The 25,748-nt window shown below is 39.7% G+C and overlaps 3 protein-coding genes and 4 non-coding genes across 8 annotated transcripts; 2 read left to right on the forward strand and 5 right to left on the reverse strand.

Moving 5' to 3' along the window:
• Positions 1-2,495: 2,495 nt before the first annotated feature.
• Positions 2,496-2,584, reverse strand: trnay-gua (transfer RNA tyrosine (anticodon GUA)). Its single transcript is given in 2 exon segments — positions 2,496-2,531; positions 2,548-2,584. It is a non-coding gene; the product is annotated as a tRNA-Tyr (tRNA).
• Positions 2,585-3,386: 802 nt separating this feature from the next.
• trnay-gua (transfer RNA tyrosine (anticodon GUA)) lies at positions 3,387-3,475 on the reverse strand. The gene is given in 2 exon segments: positions 3,387-3,422; positions 3,439-3,475. It is a non-coding gene; the product is annotated as a tRNA-Tyr (tRNA).
• A 388-nt stretch (positions 3,476-3,863) lies between these two features.
• Positions 3,864-3,952, reverse strand: trnay-gua (transfer RNA tyrosine (anticodon GUA)). Its single transcript is given in 2 exon segments — positions 3,864-3,899; positions 3,916-3,952. It is a non-coding gene; the product is annotated as a tRNA-Tyr (tRNA).
• A 335-nt stretch (positions 3,953-4,287) lies between these two features.
• trnay-gua (transfer RNA tyrosine (anticodon GUA)) lies at positions 4,288-4,376 on the reverse strand. The gene is given in 2 exon segments: positions 4,288-4,323; positions 4,340-4,376. It is a non-coding gene; the product is annotated as a tRNA-Tyr (tRNA).
• Positions 4,377-7,120: 2,744 nt separating this feature from the next.
• LOC137195987 (hepatic and glial cell adhesion molecule-like) lies at positions 7,121-14,450 on the reverse strand. Its single transcript, XM_067608725.1, has 7 exons — positions 14,318-14,450; positions 11,992-12,333; positions 10,025-10,306; positions 9,165-9,258; positions 8,963-9,036; positions 8,758-8,831; positions 7,121-8,319 (listed from the first exon to the last, which is right to left on the reverse strand). Exons 1-7 carry the CDS (start codon positions 14,400-14,402, stop codon positions 8,170-8,172), a joined length of 1,101 nt encoding a protein of 366 aa, XP_067464826.1. The 5' UTR covers positions 14,403-14,450; the 3' UTR covers positions 7,121-8,169.
• A 1,986-nt stretch (positions 14,451-16,436) lies between these two features.
• On the forward strand, positions 16,437-19,280 carry LOC137195048 (serine/threonine-protein kinase pim-1-like). The gene is made up of 9 exons (XM_067607122.1): positions 16,437-16,522; positions 16,746-16,913; positions 17,169-17,339; positions 17,429-17,523; positions 17,672-17,719; positions 17,831-18,028; positions 18,139-18,319; positions 18,415-18,588; positions 18,703-19,280. The coding sequence occupies exons 1-9, from the start codon at positions 16,471-16,473 to the stop codon at positions 18,792-18,794; spliced, it is 1,179 nt and encodes a 392-aa protein (XP_067463223.1). The 5' UTR covers positions 16,437-16,470; the 3' UTR covers positions 18,795-19,280.
• Positions 19,281-19,667: 387 nt separating this feature from the next.
• On the forward strand, positions 19,668-25,273 carry styxl1 (serine/threonine/tyrosine interacting-like 1). 2 transcript variants are annotated; one of them, XM_067607124.1, is made up of 8 exons: positions 19,668-20,206; positions 20,340-20,365; positions 21,641-21,740; positions 22,110-22,243; positions 22,413-22,561; positions 22,674-22,771; positions 23,363-23,475; positions 25,004-25,273. In XM_067607124.1, the coding sequence occupies exons 1-8, from the start codon at positions 20,104-20,106 to the stop codon at positions 25,133-25,135; spliced, it is 855 nt and encodes a 284-aa protein (XP_067463225.1). In that variant the 5' UTR covers positions 19,668-20,103; the 3' UTR covers positions 25,136-25,273. The 2 variants fall into 2 exon arrangements, with proteins under 2 accessions (XP_067463225.1, XP_067463224.1); XM_067607123.1 differs by having other exon boundaries at positions 19,673-20,206; positions 20,340-20,401.
• Positions 25,274-25,748: the final 475 nt, after the last annotated feature.

A 25,748-nucleotide genomic window follows, 5' to 3' on the forward strand; every position in this document is an offset into this window, starting at 1 on the left:
ATCAGGAAGGTGTGCGGTTGGAGTGACGGATGGGTTCAAGGTGGAGGTGGGATTACATCAAGGATCAGCTCTGAGCTATTTCATGCTTGCAATCGTGATGGACAGGTTGACTGACAAGATCAGACAGGAGTCTCCGTGGACTGTGATGTTCACAGATGACGTTGTGATCTGTAGTGAGAGAAGAGAACAGATTGAGGAGAGCCTGGAGAGGTGGAGGTATGCACTGGAGAGAAGAGGAATGAAAGTCAGTGGGAGCAAGACTGAATACATGTATGTGAATGGGAGGGAGGACATTGGAATGGTGAGGATGCAAAGAGTAGAGTTGGTGAAGGTGGATGAGTTTAAATACTTGGGGTCAACTGTTCAAAGTAACAGGAAGTGCTGAAGAGAGGTGAAGAAGAGAGTGCAGCCAGGGTGGAGTAGGTGGCACTAACAAAAAGACAGGAGGTGGAGCTGGAGGTGGCAAAGTTGAAGATGCTAAGATTTTCATTGGGAGTGACATGGATGGATAGGATTAGAAATGAGTATATTAGAGGGACAGCTACGGTCGGACGGTTTGGAGACAAAGTGAGAGAGACAAAATTGAGATGGTTTGGACATGTGCTGAGTCAAGATGCTGGTTATATTGGGAGAAGGATACTGAAGATGAAGCTGCCATGCAAGAGGAAAAGAGAAAGACCAAAGAGGAGGTTTATGGTTAGGGTGAGGGAAGACATGCAGGTGGTTGGTGTGACAGAGGAAGATGGACAAGAAGAGATGGAAACGGATGATCTGCTGTGGAGACCCTAAACAGGAGCAGCTGAAAAAAGAAGATATTCCAGGTGCCAAGTAGTATCCCAGCATAAAAGTGCTGATTTGTTTTGGACTAATGATGAATGAGTATCTATGTACACTGCACAAAATGGGGACTTGGAGGCGACAGGTCACATATACAATGTACAGTGAGTGGGAGGTGGGGAGGTCAATAGGGATCCCCTAACAGGTAAATCCAACCTTTTGTACAGCTGATGGAGACAACATTCCTAGGTGACCATGGTGCTGATGCATATACAACAAAGGAAAAAGTAATCAGCAGCACTGAACAACATGTTAACATTTTTTTTTATTTTGACATTCTTACAATCTTGTAAGACACACAAAAAAATCTACATTCTTTAGGCCAGTCACACACATGAACATAATCTCTTCTTGACTAGGTGCAAAACACTCCAACATAGAGGTCAGCCATCTACTACACCACCTGACGTGGAAGAGCTTATCTTTATCTGAACAGATCAGGGGTCTCATTTATAACTGATGCGTATGCACAAAATGGGGCCTGAGTGAGGCACACACCACTTTCTATGCAAAAGTTGTGATCTATAAAAACAAACTTGACAGGAGAATGTGCGCACCTGTTAACTCTGATCCATGTGTATGAACATTTTGGAGGCAGGGGAAACTGGCAACGCAGATACTGATGTGGTGAATTGAAGCCAGATTGTACAATAATCCTCTCGCACATTTAATTTCACTTAATATCAAACGTTAATGATAGATCCATGTTATCATAAACATTCAAATCAGCAGTGTTATCTGTACTTACATTTTTAGTGAGCCATAACTATTCCATAAGCATCTTCCAATTTCAAAAGATATAAGCCAACTCAAATCTTAAATCAAAGTCCGCTCAACATTTCATCAGCGCTGTCTCACTCTTCAGGAGTGCAGGGGAGAGCGTCTGTTGTGGAGCAGCACAGCAGCTGCTGAAATAAATGGAGTCAGGATGTGGCAGGTGGCAGGACTCATGTAAGTCTGGTTTGCCTCTCCCCAATATTAAGCATGAATATACTGATTCTTTTTCACCTTGACCATGTTAACTAACTGTATACTTGTATATGGTTGCTTTGAGTTACACACATAACTTCAAGAAGTCCAAAAGCAGGGAAATAAAACAGTTGAAGTTCACAACTGATGCTGTCCTTCTTCTGCAGCTGCCTGGGTGCAAGTGATGAGTGAGAAAACCAATAGGCTGACTCTTGACACTGATTTATCAGACCTCTAAATACAGGGAGACTGAGTGGTATGGAGAAAGATACACATGTACATCAATGTTCGTAAATACTTTTGCATTGGACACTTATGGTTGAATTTGGGTGTGTAGCGGGCTGGATATGAGGCTGATGTGTACATGTGTACATTTCCAGGTGGACTGTGGTTTTTGTAGTGAGATATACATGCATTTGTGCGTATGCACATCTGATTATTTTTTGACGTGTTCCCTTGACATTCTTCGAACACTACCAAAATACAAATAAAAGACATCTCTTCTATTTTTCATCTTGTACCTTTCGTCAGGTTTTGCATGGGTGCAGACGTTGACGGCCAAGTCCTGCACCACCTGACGTGGAAGGGCTTTTTCCAGTCCCAGAAGACGAGGCAATGAACCCCACGTGCCTGAAAACCATTGCCTTAATTATTCTTCCAACACTAAAAAGGTACAAACGAAAAACACGTCCTTCGAGCCGGAGTTGAACCAGCGACCTAAGGATAACTGCTATTATCAACCTACAGTCCTCCGCTCTACCAACTGAGCTATCGAAGGGCGGACCTCCTGTACCATCGTTCGGGTTTTCCATGGGAACACAAACTGGTGTTTGACCAAAGTCTGTTCGGCAAAACTTCACCATTATGAGTGGAACATGGAACACAGACAAGTGTCTTACCCAACATGTTTGTTTAAATGACCAACATTCATGACAAATGTACTACCAATCGTCTTAAAGTACCACTACACACGATCAACATGAGCTCTCCTCGGCTAGGTGCTACAACAAGGCGCACCACCCGACGCTGAAGGGCTTATTTCAGTCCGAGCAGATGAAGCAATGAAGCCTGCGTGCCTTGATATTCTTTCCATGTTGACAAGGAACAAACACCTCCTTCGAGCCGGAGTTGAACCAGCGAACTAAGGAGTGCTGTCACTATCAACCTAGAGTCCTCTGCTCTCCGAACTGAGCTACCCAGTATATGGCGTACCTTTCTTCAGGTTTTGCATGGGTGCAGACGTTGATGTCTAACCAAACTTTGTTTAGTAAGACCTCAACATTAGAACGCGTTAAACGTGACAAACAGCCGTCCTTTTTTACCCTACGTGCTTGCTTAAAGCAAGAACATTTATGAGAAACAAACTAACTATTTACTTAAACTCACCGCCAAACCACTACAAATGTCTTCTTACTTTGCCTAGCTTCTGCAAGGTCCAACGTTGAGGCCGACCACTTTATGTACCACCAGGCGTGGAAGAGCTTTTCTTTGTTTGAACAAGTCAAGAATGGCAAGCCACAGTGCCGAAAAGGACTGACTACACATTTTTCCAACGATTTAACACACAAACGAAAAACATCTCCTTCGAGCCGGAGTTGAACCAGCGACCTAAGGATGCCTAGCGTGTTCAACCTACAGTCCTCCGCTCTACCAACTGAGCTATCGAAGGGAGCACGTCCTGAACCATCGTTCAGGTTTTGCATGGGAACAGAAACTGATGTTTGACCAACTTCATTTTGGGAAAACTTCACCATTATGAGTTGAACATGGGAACTAACCACCTGTATTACATTAAATGTGTCTTTAAAAGGACAACATTCATCACAAACTTACTACTAATCTAGTGAAAGTCATCGAAGAAGCACTACACATGGTGAACATGACCTCCCCTGGGCTAGGTGGTATCAGTTTGGACACAGAGGTCGGCCAGGTCCTGCGCCACCTGACGTGGAAGGGCTTTTTCCAGTCCCGGAAGACGAGGCAATGAACCCCACGTGCCTGAAAACCATTGCCTTAATTATTCTTCCAACACTAAAAAGGTACAAACGAAAAACACGTCCTTCGAGCCGGAGTTGAACCAGCGACCTAAGGATAACTGCCGTTATCAACCTACAGTCCTCCGCTCTACCAACTGAGCTATCGAAGGGAGGACCTCCTGTACCATCGTTCAGGTTTTCCATGGGAACACAAACTGGTGTTTGACCAAAGTCTGTTGGGCAAAACTTCACCATTACGAGTGGAACATGGAACACAGACAAGTGTCTTACCCGACATGTTTGTTTAAATGACCAACATTCATGACAAATGTACTACCAATCGTCTTAAAGTACCACTACACACGATCAACATGAGCTCTCCTCGGCTAGGTGCTACAACATGGCGCACCACCCGACGCTGAAGGGCTTATTTCAGTCCGAGCAGATGAAGCAATGAAGCCTGCGTGCCTTGATATTCTTTCCATGTTGACAAGGAACAAACACCTCCTTCGAGCCGGAGTTGAACCAGCGACCTAAGGATAACTGCCGTTATCAACCTACAGTCCTCCGCTCTACCAACTGAGCTATCGAAGGGAGGACCTCCTGTACCATCGCTCGGGTTTTGCATGGGAACACAAACTGGTGTTTGACCAAAGTCTGTTGGGCAAAACTTCACCATTATGAGTGGAACATGGAACACAGACAAGTGTCTTACCCGACATGTTTGTTTAAATGACCAACATTCATGACAAATGTATTACCAATCTATTCAAAGTCCTTGCAGAACCACTACACACGATCAACATGAGCCCGCCTTGGTAAGGTGCTATAACTTGCTATAGCAATGTACTGCACTACCCAACGTGGAAGGGCTTATTTCAGTCTGAACAGATGAAGCAATTAACCCCATGTGCCTGAAAACAATCACCTCGAATATTCTGTCAACACTAAAAAGGTATAAATGAAAAATGCCTCTTTCGAGCTGGAGTTGAATTAACGTCTTAAAGATTACTGCAGTTATGAACCTACTGTCCTCCGCTCTCCAAACTCAGCATTCGAGTATATCGTGTACCTTTCTTCAGGTTGTTTCATGGGTGCAGACGTTGATGTCTAGCAGAAATTGGTTTAGCAAGACCTCAACACTAGATTGCGTTAAACATCTCAAACAGCTGCCTGTCTTACCCTATGTGCTAGGTTAACATAATATCCATGAAAGTAAAGCCACTACAAATGGATGATTTGTTGTGCTGGTAAATTTTTAACAAAATCTTCTCTTGCTGTGCATATTGCACCATTTATGATTTTAATTGGTTTTCATGTTTTTTTGTGCAAAATCACATATGAACATATGACTGTGCTGCAGAGGCATTAGGCGCACAGAGCACACTGGAGATGCCTTTGTGGCTGCCTCACACACCATTCTCAAGTCACCTCATCGGACATCTGACCACCTGCACTGATGCTGGCTGTGTAAATTAGAGTAATGCAGTAAACTGGATAGATTCTGGAGTTAAATACAGTATTTTTTGTTTTTAAAATATAGAGTGTGATCTCATCAGTCATGTAAGTGTCCATGTGCCTAAACCAGTCCATACTAGTGGACTGTAGCAAAGTGGAAGTGTAGCAAAGCACGTCTTGGCATCTAACTATATGTCCAATCACTTTGTTCAATTTCGAGAACTATTTTTTTTTTTTGCACTGACTGCATTAACAGCTGTTGCAGCTGACAGCCTCGCAAACTTTCCTCTGATGCTAATACTGCTGTCATTCTGTACAGGAACAATATGAACATCAACATTCATGAGTGGTTTTACCATAGACTATAAAAAATATGGACGTGGCTACCGTGACATCACTCATTGGTTTATGAACTGCCATTTTGAAGCCTCGAGTTTAGCGATTTGACCATCACCATGTTTGATTTTTGGAGCCAGAAGTGACCGAATTTGGACAAGAGGGTGGAGCTGACCATAGCGCTAGCTGCTAGCTTGGTTAGCATTGGGGCATTTACAATGTATGGTTAACAGTGATAATGCTATTGCTAATTTCTGCGAGCGAAAAACAGGCATAATCACAACTAAACGCTGAACAGGATTCTTTTAGGTGACCAAACTGTTACAATTATCTATCATGAACTGAAAACATGCTGTGAAATAACAGCAGCTACACCTATACTCTGTGAATCTGGGGTTACGTTATGTAATCAATGTTTTCGCTGTGGTAGCAACTTGTCAATCAATTTTTGTCAATCTTGTCAATTTTTTTCAATTTAATTTTATTTATATAGTGCCAAATCATAACAAAAGTTATCTCAAGGCACTTTTCACATAGAGCAGGTCTAGACCGTACTCTTTAATTTACAGAGAGATTCTACATTCCCCCATGAGTAAGCACTTGGCGACAGCAGCAAGGAAAAACTCCCCCTTAACAGGAAGAAACCTCAAGCAGAACCGGGCTCCAGGTGGGTGGCCATCTGCCTTGACTGGTTGGGTTGAGAGAGAAAGATGGAGGGGGGAGAGGAGAGAGGAGAGAGAGAGAGACACAGAGAAGCATAACAACAACAACAATAACAACAATAACACCAATAATAGAAATATGACTAGCTGAAGGTTCTGCCTCCAATTCTATTTTTGGAGAAACTAGGAACCACAAATAAGCCTTAATTCTGGGAATTTGTCTGTGCTTAGGACTAAGTTTGATAAGAACTCTGAAAATTCAGATAAAAATTCAGAGGCCAGCAGGACTATACACTATAACAAATAGAATTGGCTGTGAAGTTTTCCACTTAGGGTGTGAAAGATTGAGAATGAGGCTTTTGAATGAGTTATAATAATTTTAGGTCTAGGGTTGATTATTAGGCTTGAGTTGAAAATGGCTGCAATTCCACCTTCTCAGCCGGTGTCTTGAGGAATGTGAGTATTAATATGACTCGGGGGAGTGGATTCATTTAGACTGACATACTCCTCATGACACAGCCAGGTTTCAGTAAGACAAGATAAATCAATATGATAATCTGAGATTAGATCGTTCATTAATACGGCTTTAGATGACAGAGATCTAATGTTTATGTCTAAGAGTCCACATTTAATTCTCCTATTTTGTTGTACTATTGCAGTAGTGGTGTTAATTGTTTTTAGATTTTTATGAATGACTCCTCTGTTTACTTTATATTTAATTGATTTAAGTGGCAAGGGGGCACACACAGCTTCTATGTAGTTTTGGGTGGGTAACTGCTCTAATGGAAGCGCAGAGAAGCGTGTAGGACTACAGCTCTGCCTCCTGGTCTCAACTCAGGGTTGTCATGGTTTTGGTCTACTAATAAACTCAACCAAAATGGGATGTATGCCGTCTCGCCTTATCAGACCAGGTCCTCCCCAGAAAGTCTGCCAATTGTTTATGGAGCCCACGTCATTTGATGAATGGATATGAGCTAGGAGGTGCAGAAGAAATATTACAATTACACGTTTTTGTGTTTTGAGAATTTCACATTTTTATTAAAGTTTGTATAAAATACCATAGCCCCTCCTCCACAATGACTTTGTCTCCCTACTCAATGAAAATACTATTAAATCATGTAGTAGAACTAAAATAATGAATTACATAATTTCACAAAATATCACAAAGTAACTGCTGGACCTTACTAAAATCTACAGAAATTATCACACGTACAAAAAACAAACACTTACCCAACCACCCACCCAATCAAACCCTCTGGGTGCAAGACCTTGACAAAAGAGTATTTTTTTAATTCACAGGGAGGCATCAGGGAGGAGGGTATCTGAGGATGAAATATTACTGGAACTACCCAAGCAGCAATGGTCACAGCTAAAGGTGAAGCCATAGCAGAGGTGCTAGATGTTGACTTCAAGAAAAGTCAGACTGCATTAAGGTCTGTAATCCCCAACCTCTCTCTAGAAATGCATAGTTTAAAGGTAGTGTCTCAGCAGCTTCTGTAGTTTAATTTCCTTTTAATATTTGTTTGGTGGTGACTTTGGGGACAGGGGGCGTTTGCCTTAATTGACAGGCCATTTACTTTATCCCACTACAGTTTGACAGCTGCATCTTATGGACCCCATTCCAGGTTCATGCAGGCTCCATGCCATTTCCCAAATTTTGGATTTTTTCGTTCCACAAACAACAACAGTGGTGAGTAGTAAACCCAAATCCAGGCTTCAAAGCCATTTAAAACATATCTGTCACACTGCTTATTTTAATAAAAACATATTAAGACGCAGTACTGACATTATTGTAAAACTCTAGACACTGGTTTTTGAGATCATTCCCAAACTGTGGGCTGATGTGCAGAAGTTGTCATCCAAGAGTCAGGAGCAGTATACAATAGGTGGGTCTGATCTGCAGCTTCCTTCGATATGGAGTGGACAGGCATTCAGGTATACTTGTGGGAGGAACGGGCAGGGGAGCCATTAGACTGGGTAAAACAGTCAGTGTAGTTGGGGGAACTGGTGTAGCACGGTGGGTTGTCAAGTTCAGAAGCAGATCCAATGCTGTTGCTGGATGAGTCATCCATGGAAGGATCCTGCAAAACAGGACAACTTCATTCCAAATCCACTTCCTGCTAACAGTTATCCATCAAAACAAATTTTATTTTGTCAAATTGTATTGTCTTCCAGTAACACTTTACTTAACATGTTGACAGTTCCAGACATTCATACTGTAAAGTGTAACACTTACTGCCACTGGTCCTTAATAAATGCTCAGGACACTCACAACCTTCTACTGTACAGTACAGGACCACATGAGCAACATGGATGGTTAATTCTGCAGATTGTTGGAGGTGGCTCCAATATGTCTAAATTGTCACCATATTGTTTTTTTGTGTCACCTCTTCTGTATTATGGGCTGTAGTTAACATTGTAGCCTCCAAGAGATGCTAGCGTAGCTTCAGATATTTAGTCTCGTTACCCTTTGTGATTCATAGAATGTCATAAAATCATAGTGGTGATGAGAGAGATACCTTTTGCTGCAGGATATAAAGTGACGTTACTGCAGTCTTTCCATTATGCTGTGTCATTTTTGGAAGTGCTTCATCTGTGGCAAAGCACAGAAACATTGGACTGTCATTCATACACATTGCCCATAATTTCCCAATTCCAGTTTCATCATAGATAATCTGACCACATTTTGCTGTGGATTATGACATGAATACAACAATTATATACCTGTGTGATTGACTGGTGACTGAAGAGAGTCGTCATAAAATCTGGAGAGAGGCTTTCTTGTTGGATGTCTTGACCTAACACAGACAAAAAAGTATACTAATGCCTTAATGTTAATGTTATAATGTTGATCTCCACACCTGCCTTTCTACAATCTGTCTCATAATTATATTAGGATTAATTTAAAAGCTTATAGCAGTCTTACTTTTTGGAAGGCGTCCAGCAGGCACATACTGTTACCAAGGTGATCAGGAGGAAGATGCCTCCGGTGGAAAGGATGATATAGAGGGAACTTCTTCCTGGTAGGATAATGCCAAATTATGGTCAGTGAACATAACAGGGAACAGAATAACAAGGGAACATACAAAGAGGGTTTTACAGTATACGATTGTTTAACTTATATATTTTTAAAAAAAAAACATCTGGGAGTAGTTTTTCAAACCTTTACTGTATCCTCCACCATTTCCAAGCATTCAGCCAGCCATGTTCTAGTCAGTTGTCAAGGCCACATCTATTAAAACTATGGTTTATTATTTGGGTTTATTTTTTGTAGCTCTGGCCAATGGTTCTATCTGTTATGATAATATTGTACTCATCAAAGTAAATTTCTCAGTCTGCAGCATTGTTAAAAATAGGTCCACTTGGGCAAGACACATTAGCAGTCAGATGATCAAAAACGTTTTTGAACAAGCCAACAGTTAAAAAAAACATTTAAATTGTGATGGATGTGTACAATGGACAGTTTGGCTAATCACTTTATCAGTCACCTTCATTTCCTCTTCTTTGGCTAACCCAGGTGTTTGTTTACAACCTTTCTGATAGTTTGACTGCTCGTGTTTCATGCTCTGTTGGATCCATTTTTAGGGAAGTCATTAATTTCGCAAGGCAGGAAGGTTTTTATGACAGGAAGAAGATTGTTTGAGATGTGGTCCTGCTCCTGAATTTCACCTAAATTACCTCCAATTAACAAGGCTTCAGGTATTATTTTAGCCATGCTAGCAGCATGGTTCTATGAATGGTAATGTTGTTGGCACTGCAACTGTTAACTAAGACAGCATCACTTACTGTAGACAGTCAGTCTGATGGGCAGGCTTGTCATGCTGCCTACGGGATTCTCCACTGCGCAGCTGTAGATGTCATCATCTGCCATCAACACCCGTGTTATGGTCAAGAATTTCTGGTCAGGTGACAACACGAACCTTGTCACATTGGTCAGTGGTTTTCCACCTTTTAACCACCTGTAGGTCGTCCTGGTTCCATTGTCATGAGAGCAGTTGAGGATGATGTTTTCGCTGAGCTCCAGCACTGATGAAGCCTCCATGTGGATATAGGGCCTGGATATAGGCTCTGTGGAGAGGTCAGTGAGTATCATTGTAACAATCTTGATAGTAGATTTACAGACAGTATATACAATAGATACACAACATGTAAAAACATTGAAAAGAAATAACAGTAAACATTCTGCCTTCCATATTTGATACAGTATTTATGGTGACCCTACATTTCAGAAAACAGAACCATATCAGAAAACACATTTCACAAACTGGAAGATGTTTGTGAAATGAATCTTATTGTTTAATTCTGATGGGATGATGACTGTGCATGTTGTGGTTCCATCTGCTCTGGTGTTTCTGCATCCTTTCTTACTTATTTAAACCACCTGCACTAACTGATTTTTGGGGGTACTTTGGGGCAGCAGAAAATATTCGGACACAGTCCAATATTGGTTACTGTACGTCCCATCCTCCTTCAAGCATGCTGTCATTCAACCTTCAAACCAAACCTAGATCCAACTATACTGAATAACTTCCAGCCATTCTCAAAATTATCATTGCTTTTTTAGCAATAAGGTCCTGGCTAAAGTTGTCTATTGTCCCTTCTTAGATTACATGAGCCATGTAGTAGTGTTGTGAAAACTGAGGAAAATTATTATGTAATGAAAGTCCATTACACTTGACTAATGGAAACATCCGATGCTCTTAGAGCATCACTTGGCAGGGCATTGCACTTTCAGCCATAAAGTAGAAAGCAACTCTTCCAGATTGGATCGTGTGGAACGTTGTTGCTTCCTCCTACTCTTCTTCAGGACACAGGTGACCTTCTCACAGCCTTCTGTGTGGGTGGGGCTGATGTCATTGTTCCACTATTTCATGCACGACTGAGCTGTAACATATCAGGAGGTACTCTCCACTAAAATCCCTGCCTGTGAAAGCTGGAAAATGAAGACCTGACCCTGCTGGTGGTGAGATAAGCATATGCCACAAATGGCCCAAATCTGGATTTTTTTATTTTGATTTAGCCACTACAACCTGCATAAAATATGTTTATTAATCTATACTGCATACAATTATGTTGGTACATGTGGTATTTTGTTTACTTGCAGCACAAGTAAATATAAGCAGCACGTGCTGTTTTGTGTGCTGAATTGAAATGGAGTTGAAACCACACCCAAGCAACACTGTGACGGTCTGAATCTGGTAACCTCATTGCTTCACTCACTTACAACCTGAACAGAGGTCTCATCAGCCAAAGTGAAGACACCTGTGTGGGTGTGTAGGGCTGTTATATCTGTTAAGTAGGTTAACCCCTGGCTAGAACTTGCAACTATCTAGATGTGACTACTGAACATATTGTGGAGGATAGCACAATATATCATATATACATATATATGTATATATGATATATGTATATATACATATATCATACCATAAGGATTTGCAACTTAATCTCTGAGCATTAATAACATGACCATGAGAAGAGACTTGCAGCTCATGTTGCAGCATGGTCACACAAATATAATAATTATCTCCATATTGTGTATTTCAACAAGAGTCCACCAGATTGGTGGGATAATTATGCTGAATCATAGGTAAGTTTTTATATCCACTCATCAATACTTGGAAATTAAGATGGATTTGAGTCGAAGACAGACGTATGTCTTCTGAAACACTGGTTCAGACCAAAGAGAAGTAGGTGTGATTATACCTTTACATTAATTTGAGAATCGTACAATACAAAACTTGTCCTCCTACCATCCACAGTAAGTGTGATGCTGCCCTCTCCTGTAAAGGTATCATCTGTGATGGAGATCTCCACGTCATAAGTCCCTTCATCAGAGAGTCTGAGGTTGTGGAGAAGCAGAGTCCCATTCTCAAATACCAGGATGCGGTCACGATACTCAGGCCTCAGGGTCCCAATAATGTCAGTTCCAATCGACTGGACAACAGTGACAGACTTTTCTCTCTTGAGCTGCCACTTGATCACCGGCAGGTCGAGGCTGAAGCTAACATAGCGGACTGACAGAAGGGCCTCCCCTCCTACTGTACCTCTAATGAGAGTGTTGGGGATAGTCATATTCACTGCCAGCACCCCACCTGCAGAGAAACACAGAGGAGAGGTTCTTGCAGTAGATCTGTTTCTTCATGTTCACACAATTCCAATATAGCACTTCTACAAGTTAACTGATACTGCAGTGGGTTTTGACCTTATTGTAATCAGCTGATATGCCTTATATCACATGGCAGAGCACTCCTGACCAAGCCAAACAGGCAAGTTTGTTGTTTTAAATTGTTGTGCATGTGTAGGAAGCTTACTGTTCAGAGCTTTTCAGATATTGCAGTGTAGGGATCATGGCTACTAGTTACTACTACTAGTAGTGATCATGTTTTTCATCATGTGCGAATTGCCATTGATGTTTTTGCGTCAGTTCACATTTGTGGCAATGATGCTTTCATTCTGTGCATGCTGACATGATAAAATTGTCTCAACCTTGTGTTTTCTCGTGTTGATTTTTGCCAGAAATCTTGAAAACATTACCTTTTGTTTTCTCAAGTCCTGTGAATTTGCAAAATATCTTAAAATATATGCCTATGAGATATTGTCACAGCAGTTTGTAGCTTCACATGGTCATAAATCAGCAGGAACTATGTATGTAATCATAAATCAATAAAAACAGAACACAATATAAAGACACAAAAAGACTAAAACTAAATAAAACACTATAAAATAAATGATACACCAAAAAGCAATTTTTAAAAAGTGGGTGTGTGGCATGTTCAGTTATGCAGCCACCTTTATTTTAACCCGAATTCTACAAAACTGCGCATATTTGCACATGTGCACTTTTCTGCACAATTCACATTGCATTGGCATTGGAATTTCACATACAATGTACGTTGTGGAATCATCCATTATGAATGTATTTTGTGGGGATACTGGGATGTCTATTGGAATGGCTTTGTGAACAGTTATTATTAGCAATTCAAGCACATGGGCAAGATGTAAATAGTCTTCACTTTTCACTGTGCATGTCAGTGTTATTGTTTTTTCAGCCACAGTGAGTGACACAGTAGTTAGCTGAGAGCTAGTGTGGGCATCAGCCCTCACCACTGCTGTATACTGGGGCCAGTTTGCATGGCAGATCCACATTACCATGGTAACAGCTGTCAGTTCTTGGGATGGGCCAACATGAACCAACAAAAGTGGGGATTGTTTGTTCAAATTTCCTTCTTGGCAGTTCATGAAAAGAACACTGGGAGCAATCCAGATGCCATGCTAGCTTTGCAGAAACAGAGCAGCTCAGTGACTCTGCTGCTAGCCACAACAATAGCAGGACAGTGATGACAGGTCACAGCCACAGCTGAAAATAACTAAACATCTGAAAACACTGGTTCTGGTACAGCCTGTGGGCACAATTACTGTATTACTTACAAAGGGTTGACACAAGACTGTATAAGCACCCACACAGTCTAATGCAATCCAATACCCCGAGAACAAGTACTACCTTTGTGATGTCTACACTGTTCAGTTTCAGAGAGTTGTCAATTTCTGCAATATTGTGCAATACACTGCAAAATTGACCACAAATGCATGGTCATACCATTTTGTGCCCAACCCTGTATATGTTCTATTTGTATTTATGTATTGCAATTTTAAAATCACCTTACAATTGCCCCTTGTTCAACTGTAAAAACACAAATGCAACACAGATGTTTCAGTTACTGTAGAATATACTTAAATTTTGAGTGTGTATGATTTCCATCATCTTATTGTTAAATCTAGCAAGTTGATGTTTAGCACTAAATTAAGAAGCAGTGGGTTATTTCCAGAATCATATTTGCAATTTGTAAATGTGTGATTCCCTTATACTTCCCTTATACTGAAAAAACAAAAACAAAATTAAATCGGCTGTTATTTATTTATTTGCTACAATTTTGTGTGAATTTGATCTTTACAAAATGTTTCAGACAGTTCACAAACATGCAAGTCAAACATAGGATATTAGACCATTATTAGACAAAACTATTTGATCTACTAAGCAATTGTGAAGCAAGCTCTAAAGTAGAAAATGTGACATACCTGAATCGAAGAAACCAAGACACGCAAGCAATAAAATCTGTGAAATTATTCTGGCTTTTGAAGGAGAATCCTTCTCTGCCTTCATCTTTGGTCTCAAGCTTTGTTTTCCTTCCAGTCAACCAGCATGATTTGTGACACTGGGCAGGACAGAGCACACAGTCCTTCATTCAGCTTGGCTCTGCTGGGACTGAGTACATGTTGTTCTCAAAAGCGACTGTAGAAAAGCAGGACAAAAGTGTGTGTGTCTGAATGTCCATTTTGTATGGTTAGAAAAAAAGTGGTTCATCCTTATGGAAGTATGTTCTCAGTAAATATCATCATCTGCCTGTTAGACCTTTATATTTCCTAAGTACAAGGTAACATTGTGGTCCAATTTTGGTGCTGGAGGAAAAGTCAGAAGGTCACCAAAACACATGGATTAATCCTCTGAGGACCATGAATATCCACAAAAATGCTACAAGTAATTAGTTACTCTGGGGCTGCCTTAAAGGGAAATTGGTAGCACAAGTGGAAATCTTGAGGGAGTCACCAAAATTATTAGCAATCATTCTCTGGGGACCACAAGTGTCCATATTGGCAATTTGGCCAGTCAAGATATAGTATCTTGCTCTGGACTTAACTGTTGGGCCGAGTCACCAGCCAACCCACTAACCAACCAATCCAACATGACTATCCTAGACCCAGCTAGCAGGATAACACATGTTCACTTTTGAGAGTTGCAAGGGGGTGCCTTCTTCCCTTTTTAAAAACTGGACAAAAACACTCCTTACTCAAGAGTATTGGTCAACAAACGTGTTGAGTGCGTTTGCCATTTGAAAACTCTTTTGTTTTGACATTTTGAAACCTGTATTGTTTAAATCTCTTTTACTTGCCAGCAATCTTCCTCCTTTGTTTGTGCATTACTGTGTTTCTTGGCACCTTATCACCTTGTAGATTTTGGAATAGTGTAAAACCACTGGTGGGATTCTGTATTGCCTCACCCATATATGTGTCATTATATGCATGCAAAAGGTGAACAAAGTGGGGACCCACTCATAAAAACATTGTTCTGTAGTGTTACTAAGTGGTCAGAAACTCCAAAGGGTACCTTTAAATGCGCTACTTCAGTCAGAACAGAACTACTTATGTGTCTTGGTAAATTGTTTGAGGGAGAAATATTCACACACATTTGCTGGTTTTTAATATTCTTAAGGACAATCATGTACCACATAATTTTATAGCGATAATGAATTAGGTGGCATTGCATTGGCATGTTCTGTACCAATATATGCAGTAGTTTATCTCTTAGCCAGGGCTTGTCACCTAAATTTCAACTCACTGTATTTACTTTAGGTGCAGAATTTCTTTTTTTGTTTGTTTGTTTGTTTGTTTTTATCAGGTGAACTTTATAATATCACTTAATTATCAAACATAAGTCAGTTTCCTGATGATACCACACTGTTTCTGAAAAACAATACTATAATTTCAAACATTATAGAGAAACTTAACTTTTTGAAAAGGCATCTGGACTGACAAGAAATTTAAAAGTCAGCTCCTTTCAATGATTAAGAGCGTGATATGTGGCTGAAAGCTCTGAAAAAGCTAGTAAGTGGACCTTGAGTTGAGATTATTTTATCACACAATATTTTAATAACTGTCTGCCTGCAGCGTGGTTTGTAAAAATATACTACTTAAAATAACAAATGAAAATAACTTAAATAATCATTATGTATTCATTCTTGGGAGTTTAAGTTTTTGTTTAATATGAACAGTTCATAAAAACAACCTGAGGGCATTTTTTAAAAAAAGATTATTTTATTTAGTAGGAAAGTATATATGTGTATATGTATGTGTATATATATATATACATATATATATATATATATATATATATATATATATATATTATAGTCTTATATATAAATATATATTATGCACGATTAAATGTCTCACATACACAGTTTATCTTATTTAATATTCGGCAGCCATTTTGATCAAAAGGCATTCTGTGTGATGTCACAGACGTGAAGTCATAACAGAACATGACACAACATTCCGTGTTCCGTTCATCAAACCCTCAGAACACGAGACAAACTGTCAGATACTGAATCGTTGGATTGACATTCGCTCGTTGAATCCAAGTTATCGTGTTAAAAACTTGTTTAAACGCCGTCATGAACAAAGACTCTGCAAAACCTTGTCAATCTTCAGCTGTTAGGAGAAGAAGTAAGTGAGAAAAACTGGCAATCACTTATTTATACTAATTTATATCATTTATCAGTGGGCACTAATTTCTCAGATTCCTGTTGCTGAGCCCTTTTTCTCACCTTGACAAGGTATCTGGGATCTGAGTCTGAACTGTGTCTTGATTTAAAAAAAAAGATTATTTTATACAATTAGTGACAAAAATTCACAACAAATTAATGTTCCACTGTTTTCTCATTTGCAGATATTAATAGCAGCCAGACACAACAAAGTCCACAGGCTGCAAAGGATGACAGGACCAGTGCCAGGAAAAGAAAGGCCAGTCCTGACAAGGAGACCCCCAAAAAAAGGAAAAGGGTCTCTAAAGCTGAACCTTGTAACACCTCAGAAGAAGGTGTTGGTGTGAAAAGAGGTATATATATATAAATATATATATATATAAACTTGAACAAATAAAACAAAACTATGGATAGATGCCACTGGAGGGAAGAGAGAAAAGTGTTTTTAAATGCGTCAACTTTAGAGGTGTTGGTAGAGCCAGGGTAACTGTTCCCCCTGCATCAAATCTTTATGCTAAGCTAGGCTACCTAAATCTCAACTCCAACCCTGTTCTTTTTTTTATCATCATCAACAATCTGATATTACTCTGGGTGTTTCTCATCTGTAGAGAGCAGCAGCAGCCCATTAGAGGGGTGCAGTACATCTCTAGCCCCGAGAGGCGTTAAGAGGACTGCTGATGGAGAAGGACCAACCAGGGAGAAGAAGAGGAGTCTTAACTTGAAAGAGACCAAAGAAGAGATCAAGGAGGACTTCACTTCCTCAGTAGAGGCCCGCAGAGGTTGGTAGATAGATTATTGAAGGCTTTAAGTAACATGAAATGAATTAATGTTCCTAACAACTGAACTAAAACAAAATGTCTCTGTTTAGCTGAGTTTGAGGCCAAATATGAAGAGGGGAACCAGCTCGGTGAAGGAGGCTGTGGATCTGTGTTTGCCGGCTACCGCAAAGCAGATAATTTACCAGTAAGTGTTACAAACACATTCTCATGTTTAACCTGCATTGTTTTGCTGCATTTTTTTTACACAGGGCTAATATTTCATGTTGGTCTGAACACAGCCCAACACAGTATGTTCAGAAAGTGTTAACCAAATACCTGTTTGTGTCTTGTAGGTAGCCATTAAACACGTCCCAAACGATAAAGTGTTCTGCAAACAAGTGGTAAGTGAGCAACACCAACATTTCTTGGACTGAACTAAATGCATTATGGATCATTTATGAGTATTTATGGAGCTTCTTTCCCTTAACCTTCTATTTGTTTTGATGTTTCAGGATAAGAATGGGAACCAGCTCTCTGTGGAGGTCGCTGTGATGTTAAAACTCGGAATGACTGAATCAGCTGTGTCCCTGCTGGACTGGTACGATCTGGACGAGGAGCTCATATTGGTCCTGGAGAGACCAGTCCCCTCTGTAGACCTCTTCACATACAATGAGATCAACGGAGGATGCCTGGAAGAGGAGGAGGCCAAGGTAAGTAACTGGAGGTGTTTGTGTGCAAGCTCAGGCCATGTTGGCAGATCATCTGATGTTTTTTTCAAACACTCCCTCTCCCCTCATCTCTCTCTCTATCTCTTCCTCAGATCATATTGAAACAGCTGCTGGACGCTACATTAGAACTTCAGGATAAAAACATCTTTCACCGAGACATCAAGAAGGAAAACATCCTGATCGAGACCGGCGCTGACGTCCCACGTGTCCGTCTCATTGACTTTGGCTTGAGCTGCTTCGTTAAGAGAGGATCATCGTACCGCATCTTTTACGGTATGATGTCTGGGTACTACTCCCGCTCTTTACATTTAAAGAAAGCCTCTCCGCCTCCTCATCCTCACAGTCTTTATTATGTCTGTGTATTTCAGGTACCTCATGTCACATCCCCCCGGAGTGGTACAGTCGTTGTGCCTACAGTGCCGGCCCCACAACAGTTTGGCAGCTGGGAGTAGTCCTGTATGAAATTCTGCACAGTAAATCATCATTTGAGACCAGAGAGTTCCTGGGCAACAAGCTAATAATCAGCAACAAGCTGTCCAATGGTATGAAAAACATGCTTATAGGCAAACATGACATAATTCTGTTTATTTTAGTTCACATTTTGATGGATGGCTGAAGCTGTTGCCTTCATCTTTCTTCTCCTTCTTTCTCTCCAGAATGCCAGGATTTCTTGCAGAATTGTCTGACCAAAGTTCCCGAGTGGCGACCCACACTTGAGCAACTACAGCACCACCCATGGCTCAGATAAACTCACACTACACACACTACACACACCTACAAACATTTAAAATCATCAGTCATCATCAATCAAGATTTGTTTTCACTTACGGCCCCTCATTACATGAATACCACTAGCACTGTTTTCTCTTTGACAGGAAGGCGGATGTGGACAAGTGCGGCTGGACCGTTTTTAATTGGAATCATCTAATTCGGCTCATTATTTTGGACATTTTACATTAATACTTTTACTTTTTTCCCCACTTGTAGTTCCTGTAGCACCCCCGGTCATCCGAGGAGAGGGGATCTCTCTCTGAATTGCCTTTCCCGAGGTTTCTTCCCATTTTCCTTCTGGCCGCAGGATTTTGGGGAGTTTTTCCTCGTCTTCTTAGAGAGCTTGGGCTGGGTCAGGAGCTGCTGCTGATGAGCAATTAGGAGCCAATGAGCCATTATGTCATAATAATGACAAACGTTATCATAAAAACAACAATAACAATAACAATGTCCACAAAAAGTCCATGAAAATAAACATTATAAAAAAGAAAGACCACAGAGAATCATCATAATCTATCTTATTGCTTTTTGAGTGATATACATTTTCTGGATTTTTCCCTTTAATTTTCAATAACATTTTACATTTATCTTAATAGTAATTTCATCTGACACAAAAATAACATTGAAATAGTGCATAAAATAGCAAATAAGTTCTTCTTAACACTATCAAACTGACCAACAGACAGTTTGTGCAATAGTTTGTGTAATGAACAGAGGAAAATTAACAACTTATACTGCTGCTTTACTGCTTTTATTTATTTATTCTAACTACATCATCTCATTGTACCTGAGTATAATGACAATAAATATTCATTCATTCATTCATTCATCTGTTAATTTGATGTCAGACTGTTTTCTGCTTGTTGCAGGACTATCAAAAAGACAAGCCAGAAGTGATAAATAAGAAAAAGTTTTAATAATTAGGTGAAACAACTTCTTGTCAGACAGCTCTCTATCAGATTAAATTCAACATTCATCAGCTGAATGACTGCAGATAAACATAAATAATATTAACACACTGAAATGTAAAATTAAACTCAGAGGATAAACCTGCTCATGAAATGAACGGTTGTGACTTTAAGGCTTTACATCATCATCACCAACCACCAATGAGGGAGGACATTGAGTTGCTTAGCAACAGAACCCATACAAACACCAACTGTGCTCTTTGAAAACAAGAGAGCTCCTTTCCACATATGTTTTCCTCCTACAGGTCAAGCTAGTTCTTTTTATGTGTTTGATATGTGTTTGTAGCTACTTGTTTTGTTGTTGTCAGTCTTCCTGTGATGGCTGGAGTCATGATGTTTGAGCCGCTGGAGCTCTACAATCTCCTCAATCAGAGCAGCCGTGTGTCCAGGCTGGCAGAGATCAACTACCTCTGTTTGATTGGTAAGAGATGGGATTTAGCTCAACTCAGAGTCCACGGGACCGCTTCATATATATTTGTTGTTTGATTTAATTCTGTTTAATTGTTAATTGTTAGAAGTTGTAACGTATTTGTGTATGTCTTTTTTTTTTCTAGATGCCCGTGAAACTCAAGATTACAATGTGAGCCACATCATAACAGCTAAAAATGTCAAGATGGTACGGAAATCATCATGTATGTTCGTCCCATCAGACCCAGCCTGATGGGTATAAATTGGCAAAAATTGACGTATGAACTAAAACTCTGTAAAGACATAAATGCCTTAATTTAACCAAATAATTGGTACAAGCATTAGGATTAACACACCTAGATTACTGTTCAGTGATACTGTCCAATAGATCAGAATATAATTTAGATAAGTTACAGATAATGCTCGGACAGCACCTCACTGCCCGTTTAGAACAAGGAGAGCGACAACATGTAATTGTTTGTATTGGTTAAGTGTAAAAAACAGGGTGTCTTACTCCTTTAAAATCTTTAAAAAATATTTAAAGCAGGTCTTTAATTATGAGGAAAAATCTGTGTCTCTAATTGAGAAGTCTCGAAAAACATTAGCAAAATTGCCAAAAAAGTCGTTGGTATAGAAAATGTAAAGAAATAATTCAAGTGATAATCGTTTTTGACAAAATAATTATTAATATCTGTACACTTAAATGTATTTAAGGTGGATGAAAATGTCTTCTCTTTAATTGGTGATTACACCACTTGACATGTTTATGCATTTTTAATAAAAACTTTTTTGAAAAGATTAAAAAAGTTATTCAGAAACATGAAATCTATAAGAACAAGAATAAGACATTACTGAGAACTTTGCTCATGTTTTTAGAACCAATTTCTACATCTTAAAAATCCTTAAAAATATCACAACAAGTAAAAGTCCAGAGATACGTTATAGAAACCTGTTCTTATCATCTAGACACCATTATTTTATACTATATATTATATACTTTTATACAGAGGTCAATACTGGTTTAATACAATACAAAGTATTGACAAACAGTGGCAGGGAGTTCATTACCAGGTTTATTGACAGCAGAAAGTAATAAAACTAGTTTAATAAAAGACTAGTTTTACCCTTCCAACATGTGATATTTAATGGAGAATCACGGTTTTATTCGTGATTAGGATATGTTTGCTTCTCTAGATTGTTTTATTTTCTCTGGAGGTGATGCCGTTATGAATTGTTAGATGTTTTATGTGATACTTTCATTTAAGAATTGCAAATACTTCTATGTGGAGCCCGTGAAGATTAACTATCATTGTTACAGTACCTGATGTGGATCTAAACAAAAGAACTAAAAGACAAGCCTAGAAATACAGCTTAGCCTCTTTATTCCTTTAGTTTCTAGGATTATATATGCGTCAAATATCAACTCTTTCTGTGTGACTCTTTCCAGGATTCAGAAAGCACATTTTTCCTGCCAGAGGCCATCGAGGTCGACAGTATGCAGCATGTAGTGATCTATGACGGCGACACGAGCTGTTTACAGGAGCAAGGTGAGCTGACAGTTACACATGAATAAGATGTTTTGGTGTACTATACTGTCAATAAGTATGTTTTAGATTAGCTAAAGTGTTACAAAGGAAATGTTTCTTCACATGTGGTGATTGAGTTGTTTAGGTTGAGGCAGCTCGAGAGCGTATGAAGAGGATTTACCAGTCCACTAAACAACATAATACTGTATAGCTTTGGAGACTGTCTGTGGTTAACAATGTGCTTTCTGTATTTTCCACCATTCTCCCACAATGCACTGTCTAAGGAAGACTAGTAATTTCTTATGGCAATGCTCCCACTAGCATGAATTTCAGCAAATTTGCATTTGTGTTAGGTGATGTTTATGAGTTTGTTTCTGACTGTGATTGCAGGCAGAGCAGTCGAATGTGCTCAGTCTCTGGCTAAAGTCAGCCTCTATCCAGTCCGCATAGTGAAAGGAGGCTTTCAGAGGTTTTCAGCTCTGTACCCTTTCTTAAGGACGGAGAAAATCATCTACACCATCTTGGTAAATGAAGACAAACACACAGTCATGGAGGCTTCGTGCTACTCATTATTATGTCTGTAAAGGTTCATCTCAAAGTCTGAAGAAAGTTCAACCCAAATTCATTCAAAAGTCAGTTGATTCAAATTGTTGCTGTCGCTTACAATTGAATATATTTATGAACGTATCTCAGGAGCTGGAAAACTTCAAGACTTATCCAGTGGAGATCATAGCAGGACTGCTGTATACGTGTGACCAGAAACAAGCCATGGACTCAACAAGTATCAACAAAGACCTGAAAATCAGCGCCGTCATCAGCATCTCAGAGAGTAACACTCTGGAGTGAGTCAAGACTGGATATTTGAATCATGATTAGAGGATATTCTGATCATTCACCATAGCTGTATTGCATTTAATTTATTGAGATTGTTCTGGATTTCTATTGATTCTTTAGGTCCTTAAAAGGGAACCAGAGCATCCTCAACATCTCTGTAGCTGACTCAGCAGTGTCTGATTTATATTCAAGTTTTGAAAGGATTTGTAGTTTTATTGGTAAGTTGTACTCATATTGTACTTAATAAGCTTTGAAATCTTTACAAATATTTGTAATCACATGTATAGAAGCAGGTAAATTTGTTTTAAATGTTCTACGTTTGTCTGTAATGTAATGCTACATTCAGGGGATTGGGAATAGCAAAAAAGTACACATTCAACTGATTCAGCTGCTTCAATTTTACTTTGGGTTCAAGTGTTAAAGTTAAAAAAAAATGCAGCTGAATGACATGTTTTTTCTTTCAGGACTAATGTGTGAGTTCAGGGTGCATCAAAAAAATAATTACAAGATTTATAATTCTGTGATCAACATGATGCGTCACCATTTCCTGACTGCTCACTAAATTGGCTGAAATGGAGATGAAAATGTGCAAGTTTCCTCACAGTCTCTCAGAAGTAGAATCTGAATTTAAAGAGCTAAATCTAACATGTATCGTGCCACCACGAGCTCAAAGATCAGAGGTCATTTATTGAGACTTTTTGATAGGTACAAGGAATTATTTTTTTGTTAAATTTGCCACAAATCGAGATACTGTTATGGCTTGGCTTAATAGCTTAAAGCTATCCATTTTCTTTTTTTCGTGTTTTCAGGTTCATACATCAACATGGGCTCTCGTGTCCTGATCGTTTCCAGGCAGGGCAGAAGCCGCTGCAGCGCCGTGACCATAGCTTTTCTCATGCACCACCTCAAATACACGCTGGAGGCGAGTGTTCATCCAGTGCAGTGTATAGTCATGGTTACAATGTAATCTCTAGAAAACAGTAAGTTATATCAGACGATTATACCCTGCTGAGAGTGTCTTACAACCCTAAGATGAGGTGTTTGAAGTGAGTTTTCAAATCTTTGGACATGCAACATGTACAAAAATGTAAAGATTTGATTTTAGGGTGAATTAGGTGTTGGAACAATGTCTGTGCAGCAGCTCCAGACATCGTTGGTGAGCACAGGTTACGGTTTTGGTCTCTGTACAGGCACGATGTTACCAGACCTTGTAACCTGCACACTGTCACTACACCTGGCTGTTTATGCCAAGACATAGTTAAAGCACAAAAATCTTTTCATTTAAAGGTTCTATATGTAGGAATCAGAAATTCCTTCTCATTAGTGACATCTGTGGCCGTTAAATGAGCTGTAGTCAACATCCTGGTGCTTGAGGTGTGAGACTATTGCAGGTGATTTCTTCTTCCTCGCTTACACTTCTCATTATTACATAAACAAAGCATCTCTCACTCTTAGTCAGTCTGCCCCCCTCCCTGCTGTATGTACATGCGCTCGCTCGCTCACACATACACACACAGAAGCTCCTGCTGATGGCTGGTGAGAGCTAGGGCTGTAGTCAACCAAAGAAAATCTTGGTCGACTAAAATTGTACATAATCTTCAACTAATTGATTAGTTGCGCAGGGGGGTGGGGGACAGAGTGCACAGTAAACTCGGCAGCCACACATTTCTCTGTTTTGTGTCTTCAGGTTATGCTAACCCATTGTTGCTAACTTTGGAGCTAACCCCCTTTACTTTTCCAGCATTTGGGGAAACAACAGACGTGACTTTTTAGCATTTATTAACTGACACACTGTAGTCTGTACTGTACATTTACTGCCAGACTGACAACTTACTACTAACCTTTTCCTCTGCCCTGCTCGCATCCACCGTCACTTCTCTGCCCCTCGTTCTTTCCCGCTCGCTACGCAAACATACTCCTTAACGGAGCCACGCTACCAATCGTTTCCCAGGCAACGACAGAGGTTGACTCACGTACCAGAACAGCGCCGCACAGAGACTCCCAAATGCTGTCAAATATTAAAAAACATTTTTGGGGGCCTGGCGGGGGTTCTCGTTGTGTCATTATAGAGAAACACTGATTCAGTAAATGTTCAGTAAACGTTGAGTACAGTTAGACCCAGCAGTCTCCGTCAGGTTGGGCGAGTTCAAAGTAGTGAAAACAACGGGGGTGTTTTGAATACACCCCCGTTGTTTTCACAGGTAATTTGTTAGTCTGTCCCTCCCGCCGCAGGAAATAATGGATTACTCCTACAACAATTCTACATATAGAACCTTTAAGGATTAAAACAAACAAGATGCATGTTAATTAGTGAGCTTTTTTAAGTTTGGACCAGCTAGATGCTAAGCTAAGCTAACCAGGTTATACCGATGACACTCAAGAGAAAGGAAATATCCCAAATATAATATTACATTTACAGAACATAATGCTATTGGTTTGACTTTTTTCAGGAGGCATGGACGTACATGCTAAAATGTAAACCCAGCATGAGGCCAAACACAGGGTTTCTACAGCAGCTGTCAGACTGGGAGCTTCACACCAGGGGAACGAAAGTGACTGATATCTCTGATCCTCGTTTTTAATAAACAGCTGAGTCGATACTTCGGCTTTTCTGAGCAACCGACGAGTCTCGTATCTGCCCATGATATTTAATTCAGTGTTATTATTTTGTACAGAGAAAGATAAGCAGTACTGGCATAATAAAAGAAAAGTACATTTGATATTCTTTGTTTTGTTTGTTTTTGTTTATCGCAGTGCTGATTTAATAAAAACCTACATGTATATGATGTGTTGAAATTTTGTCTCACAAAATTTGTTATGATTGAATGTTCCTCTTGTGTTTTTTTGTAATCATTTTAATGAGACTGTTATTTTGAGAGTGTATCTTTCTGCTTTCGTGATCACCAGAATTTGCCGTGTTTTTTTCACTTAAATGGAAAATATGTTTGACAGAGCAATCCCAGCTTAAAGGTCACTTACAAGCCTTTTTCCAGAGCTTTCATCCATATTACTCTGTTTTCATCAGCAGTTGGGGTTTCCTCAGTTGTCATGGAAAGTGATCAATTGACATGTGAGCTCAGTCGAGATAATGTGTTGATTGGTTTCTTGGACCACAGCAGGAATGATAACAAAAACATTTTACTTATTAGATTTTATAATAATTATGACCACATTTTATACTCATAAATATACAGT

The sequence above is a fragment of the Thunnus thynnus genome, chromosome 13 (assembly GCF_963924715.1).
Source record: "Thunnus thynnus chromosome 13, fThuThy2.1, whole genome shotgun sequence".
Lineage (NCBI taxonomy): Eukaryota > Metazoa > Chordata > Actinopteri > Scombriformes > Scombridae > Thunnus > Thunnus thynnus.

Excerpts from the sequence above, each read along its gene's own strand:
- styxl1 (XM_067607123.1), top strand. The coding sequence starts at position 20,104 with ATGGCTGGAGTCATGATGTTTGAGCCGCTGGAGCTCTACAATCTCCTC. Across the intron at positions 21,741-22,109 it reads GAGCTGTTTACAGGAGCAAG|GCAGAGCAGTCGAATGTGCT; the intron begins GTGAGCTGACAG and ends CTGTGATTGCAG. Across the intron at positions 22,562-22,673 it reads TCAGAGAGTAACACTCTGGA|GTCCTTAAAAGGGAACCAGA; the intron begins GTGAGTCAAGAC and ends TTGATTCTTTAG.
- LOC137195048 (XM_067607122.1), top strand. The coding sequence starts at position 16,471 with ATGAACAAAGACTCTGCAAAACCTTGTCAATCTTCAGCTGTTAGGAGA. Across the intron at positions 18,029-18,138 it reads TGGAAGAGGAGGAGGCCAAG|ATCATATTGAAACAGCTGCT; the intron begins GTAAGTAACTGG and ends TCTCTTCCTCAG. Across the intron at positions 18,320-18,414 it reads ATCGTACCGCATCTTTTACG|GTACCTCATGTCACATCCCC; the intron begins GTATGATGTCTG and ends TGTGTATTTCAG.
- LOC137195987 (XM_067608725.1), bottom strand. The coding sequence starts at position 14,402 with ATGAAGGCAGAGAAGGATTCTCCTTCAAAAGCCAGAATAATTTCACAG. Across the intron at positions 10,307-11,991 it reads CATCACACTTACTGTGGATG|AGCCTATATCCAGGCCCTAT; the intron begins GTAGGAGGACAA and ends ACCTCTCCACAG. Across the intron at positions 9,037-9,164 it reads TGCTGGACGCCTTCCAAAAA|GTCAAGACATCCAACAAGAA; the intron begins GTAAGACTGCTA and ends TGTCTGTGTTAG.